At 41.5% G+C, this 18,522-nt stretch overlaps 1 protein-coding gene across 7 annotated transcripts in view; it reads right to left on the reverse strand.

Moving 5' to 3' along the window:
- The window catches only part of HERC2 (HECT and RLD domain containing E3 ubiquitin protein ligase 2), a 268,128-nt gene that overhangs the window by 97,919 nt on the left and 151,687 nt on the right, over positions 1 to 18,522 (reverse strand). For all 7 annotated transcript variants that reach the window (XM_042941272.1, XM_042941277.1, XM_042941274.1 and 4 more), the window contains 6 exons: positions 17,578 to 17,716; positions 15,897 to 16,040; positions 12,703 to 12,845; positions 1,104 to 1,371; positions 821 to 957; positions 235 to 333 (listed from right to left, as the gene is read on the reverse strand). In XM_042941272.1, coding sequence (XP_042797206.1) covers positions 235 to 333; positions 821 to 957; positions 1,104 to 1,371; positions 12,703 to 12,845; positions 15,897 to 16,040; positions 17,578 to 17,716 — 930 coding nt within the window. The remainder of the gene's footprint in view (positions 1 to 234; positions 334 to 820; positions 958 to 1,103; positions 1,372 to 12,702; positions 12,846 to 15,896; positions 16,041 to 17,577; positions 17,717 to 18,522) is intronic.

The following is an 18,522-nucleotide window of genomic DNA, read 5'->3' on the forward strand; positions in this document are numbered from 1 at the left end:
GATATAAGAAAAACAAGCAGAAATAGGTTTTTTAAAATGTCCAAAATGGGAATAATTGAGAAGCACAGGTCTTTGTGCCATGGCTCTCTAGCTTTGGTACCCCTTGCTCATCTTCTCTTCCTCTGTCCTCTGCTCCAGTCACAACAGCCTCCCTGCTGGGTTCTGTGCCCTCCTTCGCCAGGCCTCTGCTCACTGAAAACCTGAACAACGTTCCAGCCTAAGACATTTACTCACCTGAATATTCTCTCTCACATAGACAGCATAATCATCATTACTCAAGAAATCAGCTCGTTTTTTGTACGTCTGGCTCTCTGTTACAACAGCACCAGTAGACTACAAAAGATAAATACATTTTTTAAAAATTGTGAGCCAGATAAGCCTACTTGAAGTATGTGAAATCTTTAATATCAAAAAATAAAATATGAAATATTATACGTATTTTCACTATAAAATTCTTCATTCTAAAAGACACAATATGGTAAACAGAATGAATATCAAAAGCTAAAAGTATAGAAAATTTCTGAGACATTTCCAAATTAATCTCATGAAACAATTTACTGAAATTAGAAGTAACTGTGTCATATAAAACATGCTTTTTACATGACACAAAAATGGGTGTTGGCTACCCAATACCATTAGATGTTGAACAAGGGTCTGTTTTACAGCTAAAGTAATTAAGGCACAAAAAAAACAATTAGCACTTAGCTTTACTGTGTGCCTGGCAAAACTGCAGAGAGACCTCATGGAACAGCATACAGGAAACCCAAAGCACAGGACAAGTAGACACAGGCAGATGGGCAACCACACAGGAGGCACTAACCACAGCGTAGGCTGCGTCGTCCATATCCTCCACCACCTCCTCATCTGAACACTCCTCAGACCCTGTGTCTGCATCCGAAAGATCTGTGACCTGCACATCAGCATGGTCCAGCAGCCACCCAACCAAGGCCTCCACACCTACAAGCAAGTACACACAGTGCACCCTGAGTGAGGATCCACAGCACCCACCTGCCCATAGGCATGTGATGTTAGCATCTCAAGATAAACCCACAAACAAATGTGTGGGCAAATTAAGTGAAACACCCACAAGGAAAACAAAATACCTGGCAAGCCAGCAGCATTCCCTGAGGCACCAGTGAGTGACTTCAGTGCAAACTCTATGTTCCTTCTAGGAAATCCCATTTCCATGAGTTGAACCACAATAGGCAGAGCAGGAGCAGGTGACTGTTTGCGCTTCTTTGCTCTGACAGGGCGAACATGCTGTACAGGGACAGGTGTTGTGGCCTCACTGGAGCTGCAGTCTTCAAACACAGGGCTTGACGGGTGAGTGGACTCCACAGCCAAACACTGACATACGGCCAGTGCTGCAGCCTGGACAAATGAGAGTGAAGCTGGGAGGTTTAGAAAAGTCAAAAGACTTAAGCAGTCTGTGAAAATGGAAATTACAAACTTCTACTATGAAATACAGTACAGAAGAACAGAAAATTCAGACTTACATGTGTTATTTTTAAATGAATGGATAAAAACATGTTAACAACAAACAAAGACAACTTTCATGGTTTAATGGAGAGGAAAGATGTGATGGTCAAACAACTCCTGCTGCAACACACACAGAGCCCAGGAAATTAGCCAGTTATCAGTGCCCATTAAAGAAAACTTCATAGCCGCTCTAAGTAGGAAACAAGTTGAGCAAGTTAAATGCAGAGTGAGAGGGGACAGATGAGAAAGAAGGAGTCCCTCACCCCCTCCCCATGCCCCAGGAGGCAGGGTCCGGTCTCCTGCTCTCTTCTTCTGTAAAACAAGTCAGAGACGACATGGAATTCTCTCATGTACCATCAAATCAACTCTCAATGATTCAAGGGTAAAAGAACCACTCTGCAAGTTAAACATGGTATAAAAAAAATAAAGGAAATAAAAAATATTGGGAAATAAATTACAATCAATGAATATATGCATTATTGAGGTTATCATTAGGAATCCCTACTCCCAGTACACACAACCCTTTCACTGAACTACTTGCAACACTCTGCTCTTCATCTCCAATTACTTTCATATGGCCTAAGACTTGCTATATTTTTTGAACTGAGCATCTGAGGAAGGAATAAGAAGAAACAGGGTGGAAGAAATAAGGAGGACTCCATTAAGCCTTCCAGTGCCTAGGTAGTGTCAAAAACCTAGGGTTTTGCTGTGAAGTGTGAATAACTCACAAGTGATGGTCTTCATCCTAAAAGCTTACAATTCAGAACCAGACTGAGTTTAGAGTTCTGGTTGTGATAATGAGGAGTTAGGGTGAACTGGGCTAAACCTCTACTGATAATAACTATGAACCCTGAACAAAGTATTTTTAAAAACAGTTTGAAGGTTCTGGAGAACAGCCAAAGCAATCAAAACTGAAACAGATACAACCCTTGACCACAAGGGAAGCCAGCAGGCAAGCTGACCAGGCAGTGTTATTAGACTGCAGTCAGAAGCTGGAATTCAGTCCTGCCAAAGCAATCGGAAGTGAGGGAGAAATCACAAAATGTGCATACAAACCATCCCAAATTCTTGGCTGATTCCAAAACTGAGCATTTGTGAGACTCTGAAGAACCCAGCATAAAGGAACTGCTGGAAGGCTAGAGGGATTCTATACCTATGCAATACTAGGGAGACAGTCTGAGGTCCCAGTCCAACCAAGTTAGATGGAGTTGGTCAAGCTGTAAAGGTTTCCACTGAAGCCTCGGAAATGATTCTACATCCTGCAGAATTAGAATACAGAAATCAAGACTAAGAGCAAAACAAAAATCAACCACCACTGGTGGTTGGCCATTGGCCACCGGAAGGGCGGCCAACATGGTGGAGAAGTAGGGGGAATCCATACGTCCTGCATCTCTCAAACAAAGAACTGTAGAAGCAAAGACTCTGAACACCAGAGCCTGGGAGGAAAAGAGACTGAATCTACTAGGAAGAAAATGGGAAAACTGGAAAAAAGGTGGGTAACTGTGAACTGGGGGAGATAAAAAAAAAGGCCACATGGGCATGGAGGGGAGACACTCCCTCCTGCGAGAGACAAAGGGAAGAGAAAGAGCGGCAAGGGAAGTGCAGGACTGTATCTGGACAAGAGAAAGACCTTGGAATGAGACTGAGAGGCATCTGATCTCTAACTGGGGGGCTTTCTTTGGACTGGGCCAGCTCCCTGTTCGCACACCTGGGGAGGAGAGGAGCCAGGCCTGGGTGCGGTGGTAGGTCAGAGACTCAGTCTGCAGCTGGAGAAAGAGGTTCCCTCCTTGGAGGGCTGCGCAATAGCACAGAACCTGCCTGTGTCCGCCACCTCCGGGTACGGTGGCTGGGTGGAGGGCTCAGTCTACAGGAGGGTAAGGCCACTGTTCCCCTGGAGTGCTGTGGGAAAAAACAAAGCCTGCCTTCGTATGCCACCCCAGGAGCTCCTCTGTAGGAGAAGGCGGTCCTCCCTGAAGTGCTGCAGCACAGACAAAGCCAGCCGGGACCACATATCCTGCACTGAAAGGCGCTTCCCCAGCGTCAGAACCATGGAGCGAGACTTTGAATCCTAGCCAAGCGCAGGGTCAGGGGAGTTGGTAGAGAGAGAAGGCCCACCCCATCTGTGCCCACGGCACAGTGAGGATGACTCAAACTGAGTCCACCAGGTCTAGCTCCAGCTCCATGGAGAAGAGACTGGGGAATCACCATTCCCCCCCCACCCCACCCTCTGACCCCCGCCCCTCCATCCCACCACCACCACCACCACCACTGCCACCACCAAGGCGGCGCCTCAGGGATCACTCCCAGGCCCATAGTGGAAGTTGGTCCAGAAAACACCAAACCATGCCCCCTTGCACTGGGTAACTGCATATCCACCGGAGTGGCACAGACCCTGAAGATACTACTACCTACAAGCGATGCAGCATTGCCAGGATTAACTATAGGTCAATTCTGGATATGTAGATATATCCTCCCCTCTGCCCATTTCTCCTCCTTATCTCTTCCTTCCCCTAGGCTGGTTACTCTGGTTATTGGTCTGTCTAAAAAGACATATTTAATCCATTGTCTTGATACATGTTCTACAGCTTCTTCTTCACACTCCTTTCTCTCTCCCTGGAATAATCAAGCCATACAGTTTCTCTGTCTGGGTAATTTTATCTTCATTAATTTTCTCTGCCGCCTTCTTTATTTCCTTTCTCTCTCTCTGGATTAGGCCTTTTAGTCTCTCTGCCTAATCAATGTTTATTTTTTCTCTGCCCCCCTCCCCAGCTCCAGTCATTTCTCTCTTTGTATGTGCTCTTCCATCATCACCGCTTTCACCTTCTTCTTTACTTGTAGTAGGTGTTTTGGGGTTTTTTGTTTTTAGACTTTAGGTTTTTGCTTTTATTTGTTTGTGTGTTTGCATGTTTTTGTCTCCAGTTTGTCTGTTTTCCTTTACAGGGTTACTCCAAAGAAAAATTCAAAGCACACCTGGTGGAAAGTTTTTTTACTTGTAGTAAATATTTACTCATAGTAAAATACTACTACAAGTACAGTAATAATATAACCAAAGTCACAACAACACAGAGCAAGTAACAATCTCCGAAAAAACACCTCCTGAAGGGCCAGGCCCTGGACAGTGTATGACCCTCTTTTAATACAGCAGTGCTCGCAGGTGCAGAACACACAAGCTTTAAAATGCATAAGGAACAGAAAACTACCAAAAATGACAAAACAGAAGAATTCTCCTCAAAAGAAATTCCAGGAAGTAGCAACAAATAATGAACTGATCAAAACGAATTTAAGCAACATAAGTGAACAAAAATTTAGAATAATAGTCATAAAATTACTCGCTGGGCTTGATAAAACCATAGAGGACAGCAGAGAATCTATTGCTACAGAGATCAAGGGACTAAGAAATAGTCATGAGGAACTAAAAAATGCTATAAATGAGATGCAAAATAAAACGGAGGCGGCCAGAGCACAGATTGAAGAGGCAGAGGAGAGAATAGGTGAATTAGAAGATAAAATTATGGAAAAAGAGGAAGCTGAGAAAAAGAGAGATAAAAAAATCCAGGAGTATGAGGGCAGAATTAGAGAACTAAGTGATGCAATCAAACGGAACAATATCCGTATCATATGAATTCTAGAAGAAGAAGAAGATGAGAGAGAGAAGGGGGCTGAAGGTGTACTTCAACAAATCGTAGCTGAGAACTTCCCTGATCTGGGGAAGGAAAAAGGCATTGAAATCCAAGAGGCAGAGAGAACTCCCTTCAGACATGACTTGAATCGATCTTCTGCATGACATATCATAGTGAAACTGGCAAAATACAAGGATAAAGAGAGAATTCTGAAAGCAGATAGGGATAAACATGCCCTAAGACAAAGTTAGACAGATAAGGGTAGTAGCAGACCTATCTACTGAAACTTGGCAGGCCAGAAAGGAATGGCAGGAAGTCTTCAATGTGATGAACAGAAAAAATATGCAGCCAGGAATCCTTTATCCAGGAAGTCTGTCATTCAGAATAGAAGGAGAGATAAAGGTTTTCCCAAACAAACAAAAACTGAAGGAATTCATCACCACTAAACCAGCCCTACAAGAGATCCTAAGGGGGATTCTGTGAGTGAAATGTGCAAGGACCGCAAAGTACCAGAGACATCACTGCAAGCATGAAACCTACACACATCACAATGACTCTAAACCCATATCTTTCTCTAAACCCAACACTGAATGTAAATGGACTAAATGCTCCAACCAAAAGACATAGGGTATCAGAATGGATAATGAAACAAGACCCATCTATTTTCTGTCTACAAGAGACTCATTTGAGACCTGAGGACACCTTCAGACTGACAGTGAGGGGATGGAGAACTATCTATCATGCTACTGGAAGTCAAAAGAAAGCTGGAGTAGCCATACTTATATCAGACAAACTAGACTTTAAATAAAGCCTGTAACAAGAGATGAAGAAGGGCATTATATAATAATTACAGGGTCTATCCATCAGGAAGAGCTAACGATTATAAATGTCTATGCGCCGAATACGGGAGCCCCCAAATATATAAAACAGTTAATCACAAACATAAGCAACCTTATTGATAAGAATGTGGTAATTGCAAGGGACTTTAATACCCCACTTACAGGAATGGAGAGATCAGGTAGACACAGGGTCAATAAAGAAACAAGGGCCCTGAATGACACATTGGATCAGATGGACTTGATAGATATATTTAGAACTCTGCATCCCAAAGCAACAGACTATACTTTCTTCTCGAGTGCACATGGAACATTCTCCAAGATAGATCACATACTGACTGGGTCACAAAACAGCCCTTCATAAGTATAAAAGAAGTGAGATCATACCATGCACACTTTCAGACCACAGTGCTATGAAAGTTGAAATCAACCACAGGAAAAAGTCTGGAAAACCTCCAAAAGCATGGAGGTTAAAGAACAGCCTACTAAAGAATGAATGGGTCAGCCAGGCACTTAGAGAAGAAATTTAAAAATATATGGAAACAAATGAAAATGAAAATACAACAATCCAAATGCTTTGGGATGCAGCAAAGGCAGTCCTGAGAGGAAGATACATTGCAATCCAGGCCTATCTCAAGAAACAAGAAAAATTCCAAATACAAAATCTAACAGCACTCCTAAAGGAAATAGAAGCAGAACAGCAAAGACACCCCAAACCCAGCAGAAGAAGAGAAATAATAAAGATCAGAGCAGAAATAAACAATATAGAATCTAAACAAAACTGTAGAGCAGATCAATGAAACCACGAGTTGTTTTTTTGAAAAAATAAACAAAATTGATAAACCTCTAGCCAGGCTTCTCACAAAGAAAACGGAGAGGACCCAAATAGATAAAGTCATGAATGCAAATGGAATTAGTACAACCAATCCCTCAGAAATACAAGCAATTATCAGGGAATACTATGAAAAATTATATGCCAACAAACTGGACAACCTGGAGGAAATGGACACATTCCTAAGCACCCACACACTTCCAAAACTCAAACAGGAAGAAATAGAAAACTTGAACACACCCAGAACCAGCGAAAAAATTGAATCAGTTATCAAAAACCTCCCAACAAATAAGAGTCCAGGACCAGATGGCTTCCCTGGGGAATTCTACCATACATTGAAAGCAGAGTAAATACCTATCCTTCTCAAGCTGTTCCAAAAAAATAGAAAGGGAAGGAAAACTTCCAGACTCATTCTATGAAGCCAGCATTACTTTGATTCCCAAACCAGAGAGAGACCCAGCAAAAAAAGAGAACTACAGGCCAATATCCCTGATGAATATGGACGCAAAACTTCTCAATCAGATACTAGCAAATCAAATTCAACAGCATATAAAAAGAATTATACACCATGGTCAAGTGGGATTCATTCCTGGGTTTCAGGGCTGATTCAACACTCGCAAATCAATCAACGCGATACATCACGTTAATAAAAGAAAAGATAAGAACCATATGATCCTGTCAATCGATGCAGAAAAAGCATTTGACCGAATTCAGCATCCTTTCTTAATAAAAACCCTCGAGAAAGTCGGGATAGAAGGAACATACTTAAACATCATAAAAGCCATTTATGAAAAGCCCACAGCTAATATCATCCTCAATGGGGAAAAACTGACAGCTTTCCCGCTGAGATCAGGAACACGACAGGGATGTCCACTCTCACCGCTGCTGTTTCACATAGTGTTGGAAGTTCTGGCATCAGCAATCAGACAGCAAAAGGAAATCAAAGGCATCAAAATTGGCAAAGATGAAGTCAAGCTTTCACTTTTTGCAGGTGACATGACCCCACCAAAAGTCTGCTAGAACTGATACATGAATTCAGCAGTCACAGGATGCAAAATCAATGTACAGAAATCAGTTGCATTCTTATACACTAACAATGAAGCAACAGAAAGACAAATAAAGAAACTGACCCCATTCACAATTGCACCAAGAGTCATAAAATACCTAGAAATAAGCCTAACCAAAGATGTAAAAGATCTGTATGCTGACAACTATAGAAAGCTTATGAAGGAAATTGAAGAAGATACAAAGAAATGGAAAAACATTCCGCGCTCATGGATTGGAAGAATAAATATTGCTAAAATGTCAATACTACCCAAAGCTATCTACACATTCAATGCAATCCCAATCAAAATTGCACCAGCATTCTTCTCGAAGCTGGAACAAGCAATCCTAAAATTTGTATGGAACCACAAAAGGCCCCGAATAGCCAAAGTAATTTTGAAGAAGAAGACCAAAGCAGGAGACATCACAATCCCAGACTTTAGCCTCTACTACAAAGCTGCAGTCATCAAGACAGCATGGTATTGGCACAAAAACAGACACACAGACCAATGGAATAGAATAGAGACTCCAGAATTGGATCCACAAAAGTATGGCCAACTAATCTTTGACAAAGCAGGGAAGAACATCCAATCAAAAAAAGACAGTCTCTTTAACAAATGGTGCTGGGAGAACTGGACAGCAACATGCAGAAGGATGAAAGTAGACCACTTTCTTACACCATTCACAAAAATAAACTCAAAATAGATGAAGGACCTGAATGTGAGACAGGAAACCATCAAAACCCTAGAGGAGAAAGCAGGAAAAAAACCTCTCTGACCTCAGCCACAGCAATTTCTTACTTGACACATCTCCAAAGGCAAGGGAATTAAAAGCAAATATGAACTATTGGGACCTCATGAAGATAAAAAGCTTCTGCACTGTAAAGGAAACAATCAACAAAACTAAAAGGCAACCGACAGAATGGGAAAAGATATTTGCAAATGACATATCGGACAAAGGGCTAGTATCCAAAATCTGTAAAGAATTCACCAAACTCCACACCCAAAAAACAAATAATCCAGTGAAGAAATGGGCAGAAGACATGAAGAGACACTTTTCTGAAGAAGACATCCAGATAGCCAACTGATACATGAAAAGATGCTCAACATCACTCCTCATCAGGGAAATGCAAATCAAAACCACACTCAGATACCGCCTCACGCCAGTCAGAGTGGCTAAAAGGAACAAATCAGGAGACTATAGATGCTGGCGAGGATGTGGAGAAACGGGAACCCTCTTGTACTGTTGGTGGGAATGCAAACTGGTGCAGCCACTCTGGAAAACAGTGTGGAGGTTTAGTTTATAAAATAAAATAAATTTTTAATAAAATTAAAAATAGATCTACCCTATGACCCAGCAATAGCACTGCTAGGAATTTACCCAAGGGATACAGGAGTGCTGAAACACCAGGGCACCTGTACCCCAATAGCAGCACTATCTAATATCCCAATAGCAGCAGTATCTAATAGCAGCACTTTCAATAATAGCCAAATTATGGAAAGAACCTAAATGTCCATCAACTGATGAATGGATACAGAAGTTGTGGTTTACATATACAATGTACTACTCGGCAATGAGAAAGAACGAAATATGGCCCTTTGTAGCAATGTGGATGGAACTGGAGAGTGTGATGCTAAGTGAAATAAGCCATACAGAGAAAGACAGATACCATATGTTTTCACTCTTATGTGGATCCTGAGAAACTTAACAGAAACCCATGGGGGAGGGGAAGGGGAAAAAAAAGTTAGAGAGGGAGGGAGCCAAACCATAAGAGACTCTTAAAAACTAAGAACAAACTGAGAGTTGATGGAGGTTGTGAGGGAGGGGAACGTGGGTAATGGGCATTGAGGAGGGCACCTGTTGGGATGAGCACTGGGTGCTTTATGGAAACCAATGTGACAATAAATTTCGTATTAAAAATAAATAAAATACATAAATAAATAAAAAGTCTAGAACGAAGCCTCCACAGGATTGGGGAGAACTGCCAGGTACTAAACCATCTATGAGAATAAAATTCACATTCTCCAGAAGATGTTGACAGAACACTGAGCCGACACAGGGTAATATCTAAAACATACAGGCTGCCTGGGTGGCTCAGTCGGTTAAGATGCCAACTTCGGCTAATGTCATGATCTCACAGTTCATGAGTCTGAGCCCCACATCGGGCTCTCTGTTGTCAATGTGGAGCCAACTTCAATTTTCTGTCCCCCCCTCTTTCTCTGCCCCTCCCCCACTCACATGCATGCACTCTCTCTCTAAAATAAGTAAACATTTAAAAAAGAACTAAAACATCCAGAATATACTAACAACTACATATAGGTGAAGAAGCAGAACCAATAACTGATTATAATCAAGAGAAAAAAACTGCCAATAGTAGCAGACTGACAGCTGGCCCACGTGTTAAAAAGAAATTTAACACAACTATCAGGAATATGTTTTACATACATATACAGTAAAGAAATAGAGAGTGAAGAGATAAGTACTGTCAGAACTATAGAGCTATAAAATAAGAGCCAAATGGAAATGTGAGATCTGAAAATATAAAGACTCTCTTAGATGGCTTACAGCAGATTTAGACCCAACAAAGCAGAACAGCCTGACCTTAAAAACAGATCCAGAAAATTAGCCAAGTTTATTAACTTAGAGAAAAAGACCTATAAAACACACAGAAACAAATTAATCTCACAGATGTGTAACCGTAGTCTTAGCAAAGAACAGGACAGGAAAATATAGTTAACAAGTTTCCAAATTTGGTGCGGAGGGGTGGGGGTCGGGGGGGGGGGGTGGAATATCAAGCCAGAGATGCAAGTAACTTAAGCATATCCCAAGAGGATGGGGGAGAAAAAATACATACATACATTGGCATGCCTTAGTCAAACTGTGGAAAACAAAACAAAAAACAAACAAATCACAAAATATTAAATGCAGCCAGAATGGGAGAAAAAATGTGTGAGGAAAAAGCTCAGAAATTCCCTGGGCTTGCACCAATGAGTTAACAAGCATAAAGAATTACAAAGCCATAGGATGCTCACACCCAAGTTTGGGTAAACAAGATTAGGTGAATAAGGATAGAGAAGGGGGGCTAAGGCCCCCAGAATAGAGAGGGGGTGCAAAGGCCTGCAATACAAAGGTATATGAGGTAAACAAGACTAGAGATTCGGGGTAAAAGTTCCCCCCCTATTTAGTATTATAGCAGAAAGCTGCTTTCACAGGAAGGAAGGACCAAATTAGGTAAACAAGTAAATAGGGCTACAGACCACTGGGCTGCAGGTAAAGCTGCCCAGAGGAGAACTGATTAGCAAAAGAAAAGGTGCCTTGTTAACCTTGAGGTTACTTGCTCTATCAGTCTAATCCCCTAGGCTAGCTAAGATAGAGTTGGTGCCTCATGTCTGCTGTAAACAACCTTCAGCTGCCTCCAGAGCCAGGATTTTGTTTTGTATTAACCCAAACCCCTAATATCTTCAAGACCCCCTTTCCCTCACATCCATGAGTTAATGTTCATAATTTCATTGTCTCTTTGTGCACGTCCATCACCATGTTTGTAAGCCTTCTGATCCTAATAAAAACAGGGCAAGGACCCTTATTCAGGGCTCTTGTCTTTTCCTGGACATTAACCATCTCTCTCATTTAATCCTGAGTCCCGCTTTCTTGCTAGACAAGAAAGAACTTTAGACCCAGAGTCTATGACAAAAAGGCACTTCAAACAGAATAAGAATGATGGTTGAATTTTCATCTAAATCAATGGAGATAAAACAATGAAAGATCTCTCTTTGGTAGTCCTTCCCAATTCTTAAAGGATAACTCTACGTTTCCCTGTTTCCTTACACATCTTTCCTCTTAACACGGGGTACCTCCCAGTGTGATTCCAGGTTGCATTCTGCCCAATTTGCTCTTCAACTGCTTTCAATGCCCTCTTTTTATCTTTAGAAGTGACTAGAAACCCTGCTGTTCTGTTGCCACTTCAACCTGACCCTCATCTTAGCGGTTTTTAGACCTAGCAAGTAGTTGGCATTCAGGCCAGTTCAAAGAAGGCACTGTACTGCTCCCTATTCTCATGCTCAATACTTCTTGCCTTCTCCCTTTGCACCCCACCTTTTTCCTACCTCAGTTCTTACTTTCTTGCTACCTACTTCTTCCTACCTCACTCTTGGACTACTGTCAGCCCTCCCATCAACCTGATACAGCTGCTTCCTCACTTCGGATCCAACTCCCTGCAGTCCTGGTCTCAAAGAATTTCTATTAGGGTATATTCTGCCTGGCAACTTGAGTACTCTAGGTTTGGTTTTTGTCTTTAATATTTTATCCAGAGTTTTTTACATATTACATAGAAAGAAGGATTTTTAGAAACATCTAGTCCCTCATGTTGCAGGCCATGAAAGTCATCACTTTTAGACCTGATCACATGTTGTCTTTTCTATGGGAACATGCCCACAGCCTGATCCCTAAGCTACACTGTGCAGCACAGGTGCTCTGCGACAGGGCAAGGACCAAGAGCCTGGCAGCAACAGTGCATGCCCAAAAAAGCCTTTGCAGTGAGTGGAACAAACATGCCAGTGCAATATTCCAAGGTCTAATGGGCTCCTTCAATAACAATTATTTCCTAGAAAAAGATCATGCCATGAATATTTGAGCATCTGACCCATGTTGAATCTCATTAACTTTTTCAAAGAATTCACATATATTCAAAATAAGGTTAAACTTCAACTCATTCACCCTCTAACTAGTATTATAATGCTCTATGACAAACATGGTTAAAGCCTAACTAGTCATAAGAATTATTTTAGCATATTATTTAAAATTCAGAATATATCCTTAAGAAAATACACATCTAGGAAAAAAAATGTTCCAAATTTAGTGTACCAGATTAAAATTGCAGAGGCTGCTACCGTACCTCTAGCTCCTGTTTGTCAAATATGGCCTTCACTGGAGATGGCTGGGTGGCCGAGGCCAGTAACTGCTGCAAGAGGATCATTGGAGGCTGTGGCCCTTCAGGAGACATGTCCCCAAGGTCAGGGGATGCAGCTGCTCCATCATCTGAATATAAAAAAAAAAATATGCACGACATCACATTTTCAACTCCTAACATCTCTTTACTATTAAAGATGATGCACTGAACATGTTAAAGTGAGTATGATCTCTACCTCTTCAAGCACTAGACGATCAAAATCTTCAAGGCTTGGATATCAAAAATTAGTCTAAAAATTGTTTCACTCCCTGCTTTTTGGCATCTGTCCTTTGTTGGTTCATCTGTCTCCTCAGAGCCAAAAAAAAAAAAAAAAAAAAAAAGCTACCTCCCAGATTTCTGCCTTTTGTCCAGTTCATATACCTTCTCTTTCTTGGTGCACACTCATTGCTTCAGAAACCTCTTCTATGAACACTCCCTTTTTATTTTTAGCCTTGGCTTTTCCTGTTAACCCTTGTTCAGACCATAAACTGAGACCAATTCCAGATATGTTGTGTGGTCAGGGTAACATCTTTTTGTCTGTTTTAATCTCTGAGCAGCTTTGAGTGAGGCATTTAGCACTTCCTGTTTGCCACAGGCCCACTGAGTCCCACTGCCTGGAGCCCACTCACCATTTGAGTTCGCTGGTAGGTTTGGTGACAACTTCAACTAATTCTCTAGACCAGGGGTTGGAAAATCATTCTCTTGAAGTGACAGAGAGTAAACAGTTCAAGCTTATCAGCTGCATGGTCTGTCACAGCTACTCAATTCTGCCACTGAAGAGTAAAAGCCACCTAAGATGACGTGTAAATAAGTAGGTGCGGCTGTGTTCCCATAAACTTTATAAAAACAGGTAACCATGATAATTTGTCAAGCCCTACTCTACAGAGCTATCTGGAGCCCCTACTCTGTCCCAACCGTGACATAGTAACCCTGATTCAGTTCCTACAGAGCTACTCATCAGGGTGACCAGAGAGCAGTCAGTCCAATTCCCTGGTCTCTGGTTTCCTGATCTTCTATAATTATGGATAGTTTTCAAGGTCCCTACTGACTAATACAGAATAAATCTGCACTTTCATTAGATTTACCTTATACTCAGCACATTAAAATTAAATTCACAATACCCTCTTAAGATTAAGAAACAAAAAACTGCACACTATACTAGGCTTTCTAATCTTCATCGGAGGCACTCCCTCCTGTCCTCCCGGTAGCTCAAGCTTGAAACATCAGCCATCTTTGACTTTTCACTGGTTTCCCATGAGGTTATTATCAAAACCACCAGGTTATGATCTACTGGAACCACCTTTCCATCTTTTATGTCTTCCCCCAGAAAACACCTTATCACTTGACACAAAAGCAATTCTCTCACCTCCATGGCCTTCCTTTTTCAAATACACTTATACCTCACTAGTAGACTTATCATCCTGAATATCAGTCCTTACCATACAGGTCCCTGCCACAGCTCTAAGTCAGTCTTATGTTTCACCCTGGTATTCAAGGCATTCTATCACATGAATTCAGCTGACCTCTCCAGCTTTTGCCCCACATTCATCAATAAATCCTGAGCTCCTTGCAAAGTGAAGCACTTCAACATTCTCCTATATACTCACTGATACATCTGTGCTCCTATTGTCTCTTCCACCAAAATAGAGCTTCTTCATCATGCTGCACCTCAAGTCTGCCACACCCCTCAGAAGCTGCCCTCACCAGCCCTCAGCCACCTGTATCCCCAAGACACTTGTGGAACTACAATTACACATTTCACAGTGCACTGGCATCATAACCTGTACAGAGCCATCTGCATTTTCTCTTTTCCCTCTGACCCCAGAGAGTTTGGGGTCATAAACAAGGACTATCTTGTTCCCTATAATACTTTAGCACATCTTTTTTAAGAGTAGATAATCAAAAAATATTTTATAGCTTTTTTTTTCTATTCAAAGTAATATAAGCTTATTCCAGAAAATTGAAGAAATAAAGAAAAGTCTAAAGAAAATAAAGTCAGCTGGTATTCCAGTATATGGATACACCACCTAATAATGGGCATAAAATTGTCTCCAGTTTTCAACCTAAAAACAATACCAACAAAGAAGCCATAATGGGCATCCGTAAACACATATCTTCATGCCTTTTCATGTGATAAATTCCCACAAGATGACTCCCAGGTCAATGGAGAGATACAGAGCTAGATACAGAGATGCAGATACAGATGTGTGTGCATGTGTACACACGTATTTAAAATTTTTTTTTTAAGTTTATTCATTTTTGAGAGACACAGTATGAGCAGGGAAGGGGCAGAGAGAGAGGGAGACACAGAATCTGAAGCAGGCTCCAGGCTCTGAGCTGTCAGCACAGAGCCCAACGCGGGGCTCGAACTCACGAACCACAAGATCATGACCTGAGCCGACATCAGACATTCAACCGACTGAGCCACCCAAGCGCCCCTAATACACATGTATTTTAAAGTGTAACATTTCTTCAATGTTGGTTGTACCAACTTAAATTCCCACAAGCAATGTGTTAAAGCAGTGCTACTTTAGATATGTATGAACCACCTTAGGGCCTTATTAAAATGCAAACTCTGATTTCTTAGGTCTGGGGTGTAGCCTGAGAATCTACGTGTCTAACATGCTCCTACGTGCCATCAGTGCTACTGGTCCATGAGCCACACTTTAAGTAACAAAGCAGGACACCACTGTTTTACTGTTTTCCCCCCCCCTTCCCATCAGATCCTTGAATGTGATAGAATGCCTTGAATACCAGGGTGAAACATAAGACTGACTTAGAGCTGTGGCAGGGACCTGTATGGTAAGGTCTGATATTCAGGATGATAAGTCTACTAGAGAGGTATAAGTGTATTTGAAAAAGGAAGGCCATAGAGGTGAGAGAATTGCTTTTGTGTCAAGTGATAAGGTGTCTTCTGGGGGTAGGCATAAAAGATGGAAAGATGGATCTTTTGTCTTATAAGATTATGACACTGTCATTTGCACTTCATCAATTTCTGGCCAGGTTACACATCTTTCTCATGCATTTAAAAACCATCTCTATTTCCCTTTTTATGGACTACTGGCTCATGTCTTTTGCCTGTTTTCTATGGGAGTACCTGCATTCCTTACATATCTATAACAGCTTCCTTAAAAAGATACCTGTATGAGCAGCTGTGACCTCCTGAACAGCCGGCTGAGACAAGATCTGCCTAAGCTGGTCCTGGTGTGAAAGCAGCGCACGGCCCGCCTTCAGGATGTACAGTTTTAACTGCTGGCACCTCAGCAGCTCCAGGTCTACTTGTCCTGTGGGAGAAAAGGACTCAGGAATGGCACACCTTGCTTGGGCTCTTCTCCTCACCAGCTGTGTGGCCTTAGGGAAAGTGCTCTGCCTCCTGCACCACAGTGCCATGCCTGTAAAGTGGCACAAACAATGCCCTGCCCTGTAGGAATTAGCTGGACATGCCAAATACTGTCAATAATGAAGGACTTGCCTTTCTGGATAAGTATCCTCTACCTCCCCTGGGTCTTCCCCTTTTCCTGCTGCCCACACAACTACCTTGATGGGTTAGAGTGAGAATTAAATGGTTTAACAAAGTTAGATCCATGTCAGTTATTATTAGTATAATCAAATGTTTCCCATATTGCTAAAATTTCAACGAGATATCTATGTCACAAACAAAATATCTTCACCTTTTCTTGCCAACACTCCTCCAGGATGATTTTGTCAGATAGTCACAACATACAGTTCTCTAACTCAACAAGATCATGGCACTCCCTGGAGTCTTATCTAAACAAATGACTGCAGTGGTGCCTGACAGCCAACTGAGGAGGAAACTAAGCTGCCACAAAATGCAGGCAGACCACAAGTACAGCCGGATTATAGTTGTGGCAACAGTGTTCCAGCAGGGCATGTCAGAGGCCACAGAAGGCAACATAGCCAACAGCAACACAGGATGGAAGGGGATGGAGGATCACAGGTGCCTCTCAGGCATCAAGCCTGACTGCCTGGCAGCCAGGTTTATTCACTGTGAAGAGAAAGAGTGACTAAGGGATAAGGTTAGCGGAATTCTGAACATGCTGTGGTATACATGCACATGGCCCTCCAGCCAGAAATGTGAACTGGATATTCAGAGTTAAAGGTGATCACTATCATAAATGTTGCAGCAGCAATCACAAGAATGGGGAGAAATGGGTGAAAAAGCTCAGTAAGAGTGGACACAATGAGCCAAAAGTTATGGAGAAACCCACAAGGATTTCCAATGTGCAAAGAATAGTCAAGGAGAAGAACTCCTCAAAGAACATGCAAGTGGCAACGTAAGGAAAATTAAGGGAGCAGTATTCCAGACCAAAGGAAGGAAGGCTTTAAGCACAGGTGACCTTTGTTTTAGCCCAACGTCTATAGATATGAAGCAAGGCAGGTCTAAACATGCAGGCCTTACTGGGTCTGGCATTGATGAGGCCAGAAGCAAAGCTCCTAAAAGGCAACTGAACTAAAGAGCCATGGCTGGAGGGTTAATGGTGGGGAGAGAAAACACAGATTCCTCTTCAAAAGGTTTGTTCAGGATAAATGCTGGCACTGGAAAGTCAGGGAGCATGGGGCAGGGGTGGGGAGAAACCTAGGGATTCTTCAGACGCCACTCTCCCCATGGTGTCATTCTTGGTACTACACACTCTTATCACCACATTCAAGCTTTCATGTCCACTATAACTCAACAAATAGTCAATCCATTGAAACCCAAAGACTTTGACAGTCACAGGAACTTGCTCTCACAAAATGACATTGTCCAAGCAATACCAGTTAAGATTGTAGTTGTTTCACCAAGAAGTACCATGTACTGACCTGCAAAACCCGGTTTAGGTGACTTCTTTACTTTGTGCTTTTCCAGTTTGCTTCCAGCAAGGTTTACCAATTGAGCCCAGACAGATAGCATAGGCTCTGTGAAGGGGAGGTTGGTGACACTGAATGCCACAGCAGGGAGCTAAAGCAAGAAGATAGAAACCTTCAAAGTCTGTCCAATGAAATGAGCAAATGAAACGTTCTAAAAATTATCAAACCATGAATCTTAATTCTAAAATATACATATTGTAAGTCTTTTTATATCTGAAAATCATTTTAAAATATGCCATTAAAGATAAAATAGAGATTTATATGTATAGTAAACATAACCTAAATTAATTTTTTCTTTAACAACTTATCAATAATAATTATGTCAGGCTGGTGATGATTATCTCTTTAGGCATTTTCTATGCATTAAAAATTTTCTACAACATGCATGTATTCATTTATAAATCAAAAACAGTATTTTATAGAAATATAGTCAGGTTATACTTAGATTACATCAAAATAATATAAATGACTCTCTTTCCCTATACATCCTTAATTCACAGATTTAAGATGACAGCATCTGCTACATAAGTCATGTCACTCAACACAATAAATAAGCATTTATGAAGAAAGGTCATTTTTTTAAGGAATCATTTTTAGGTTTCTTTAAAAGTTGAGTTGTTCAATAGAAGTCAGACTTCATAAGTTTACATTTTAAGATAATTAAAACTAACAAACATAATTACCAGTACCTTCTATGTTGCTAACGCCCTTTTATGTCTTTGGGGGCTAAAATAAGACATGAACTAGTAATTTGTGTAACACCATGAGACCAGGCCCTATTTATCACAGACACAAAGCAAACAAGGGAAGATAGACATATGGCTTTCCTCAGGTTGCATAGTTTCCTAGACAGCGTGCATGAACTACAAGAATCAAGTTCATTCTAGCACTAATGTT

This window comes from Panthera leo, chromosome B3, assembly GCF_018350215.1.
Source record: "Panthera leo isolate Ple1 chromosome B3, P.leo_Ple1_pat1.1, whole genome shotgun sequence".
NCBI classification, from domain to species: domain Eukaryota; kingdom Metazoa; phylum Chordata; class Mammalia; order Carnivora; family Felidae; genus Panthera; species Panthera leo.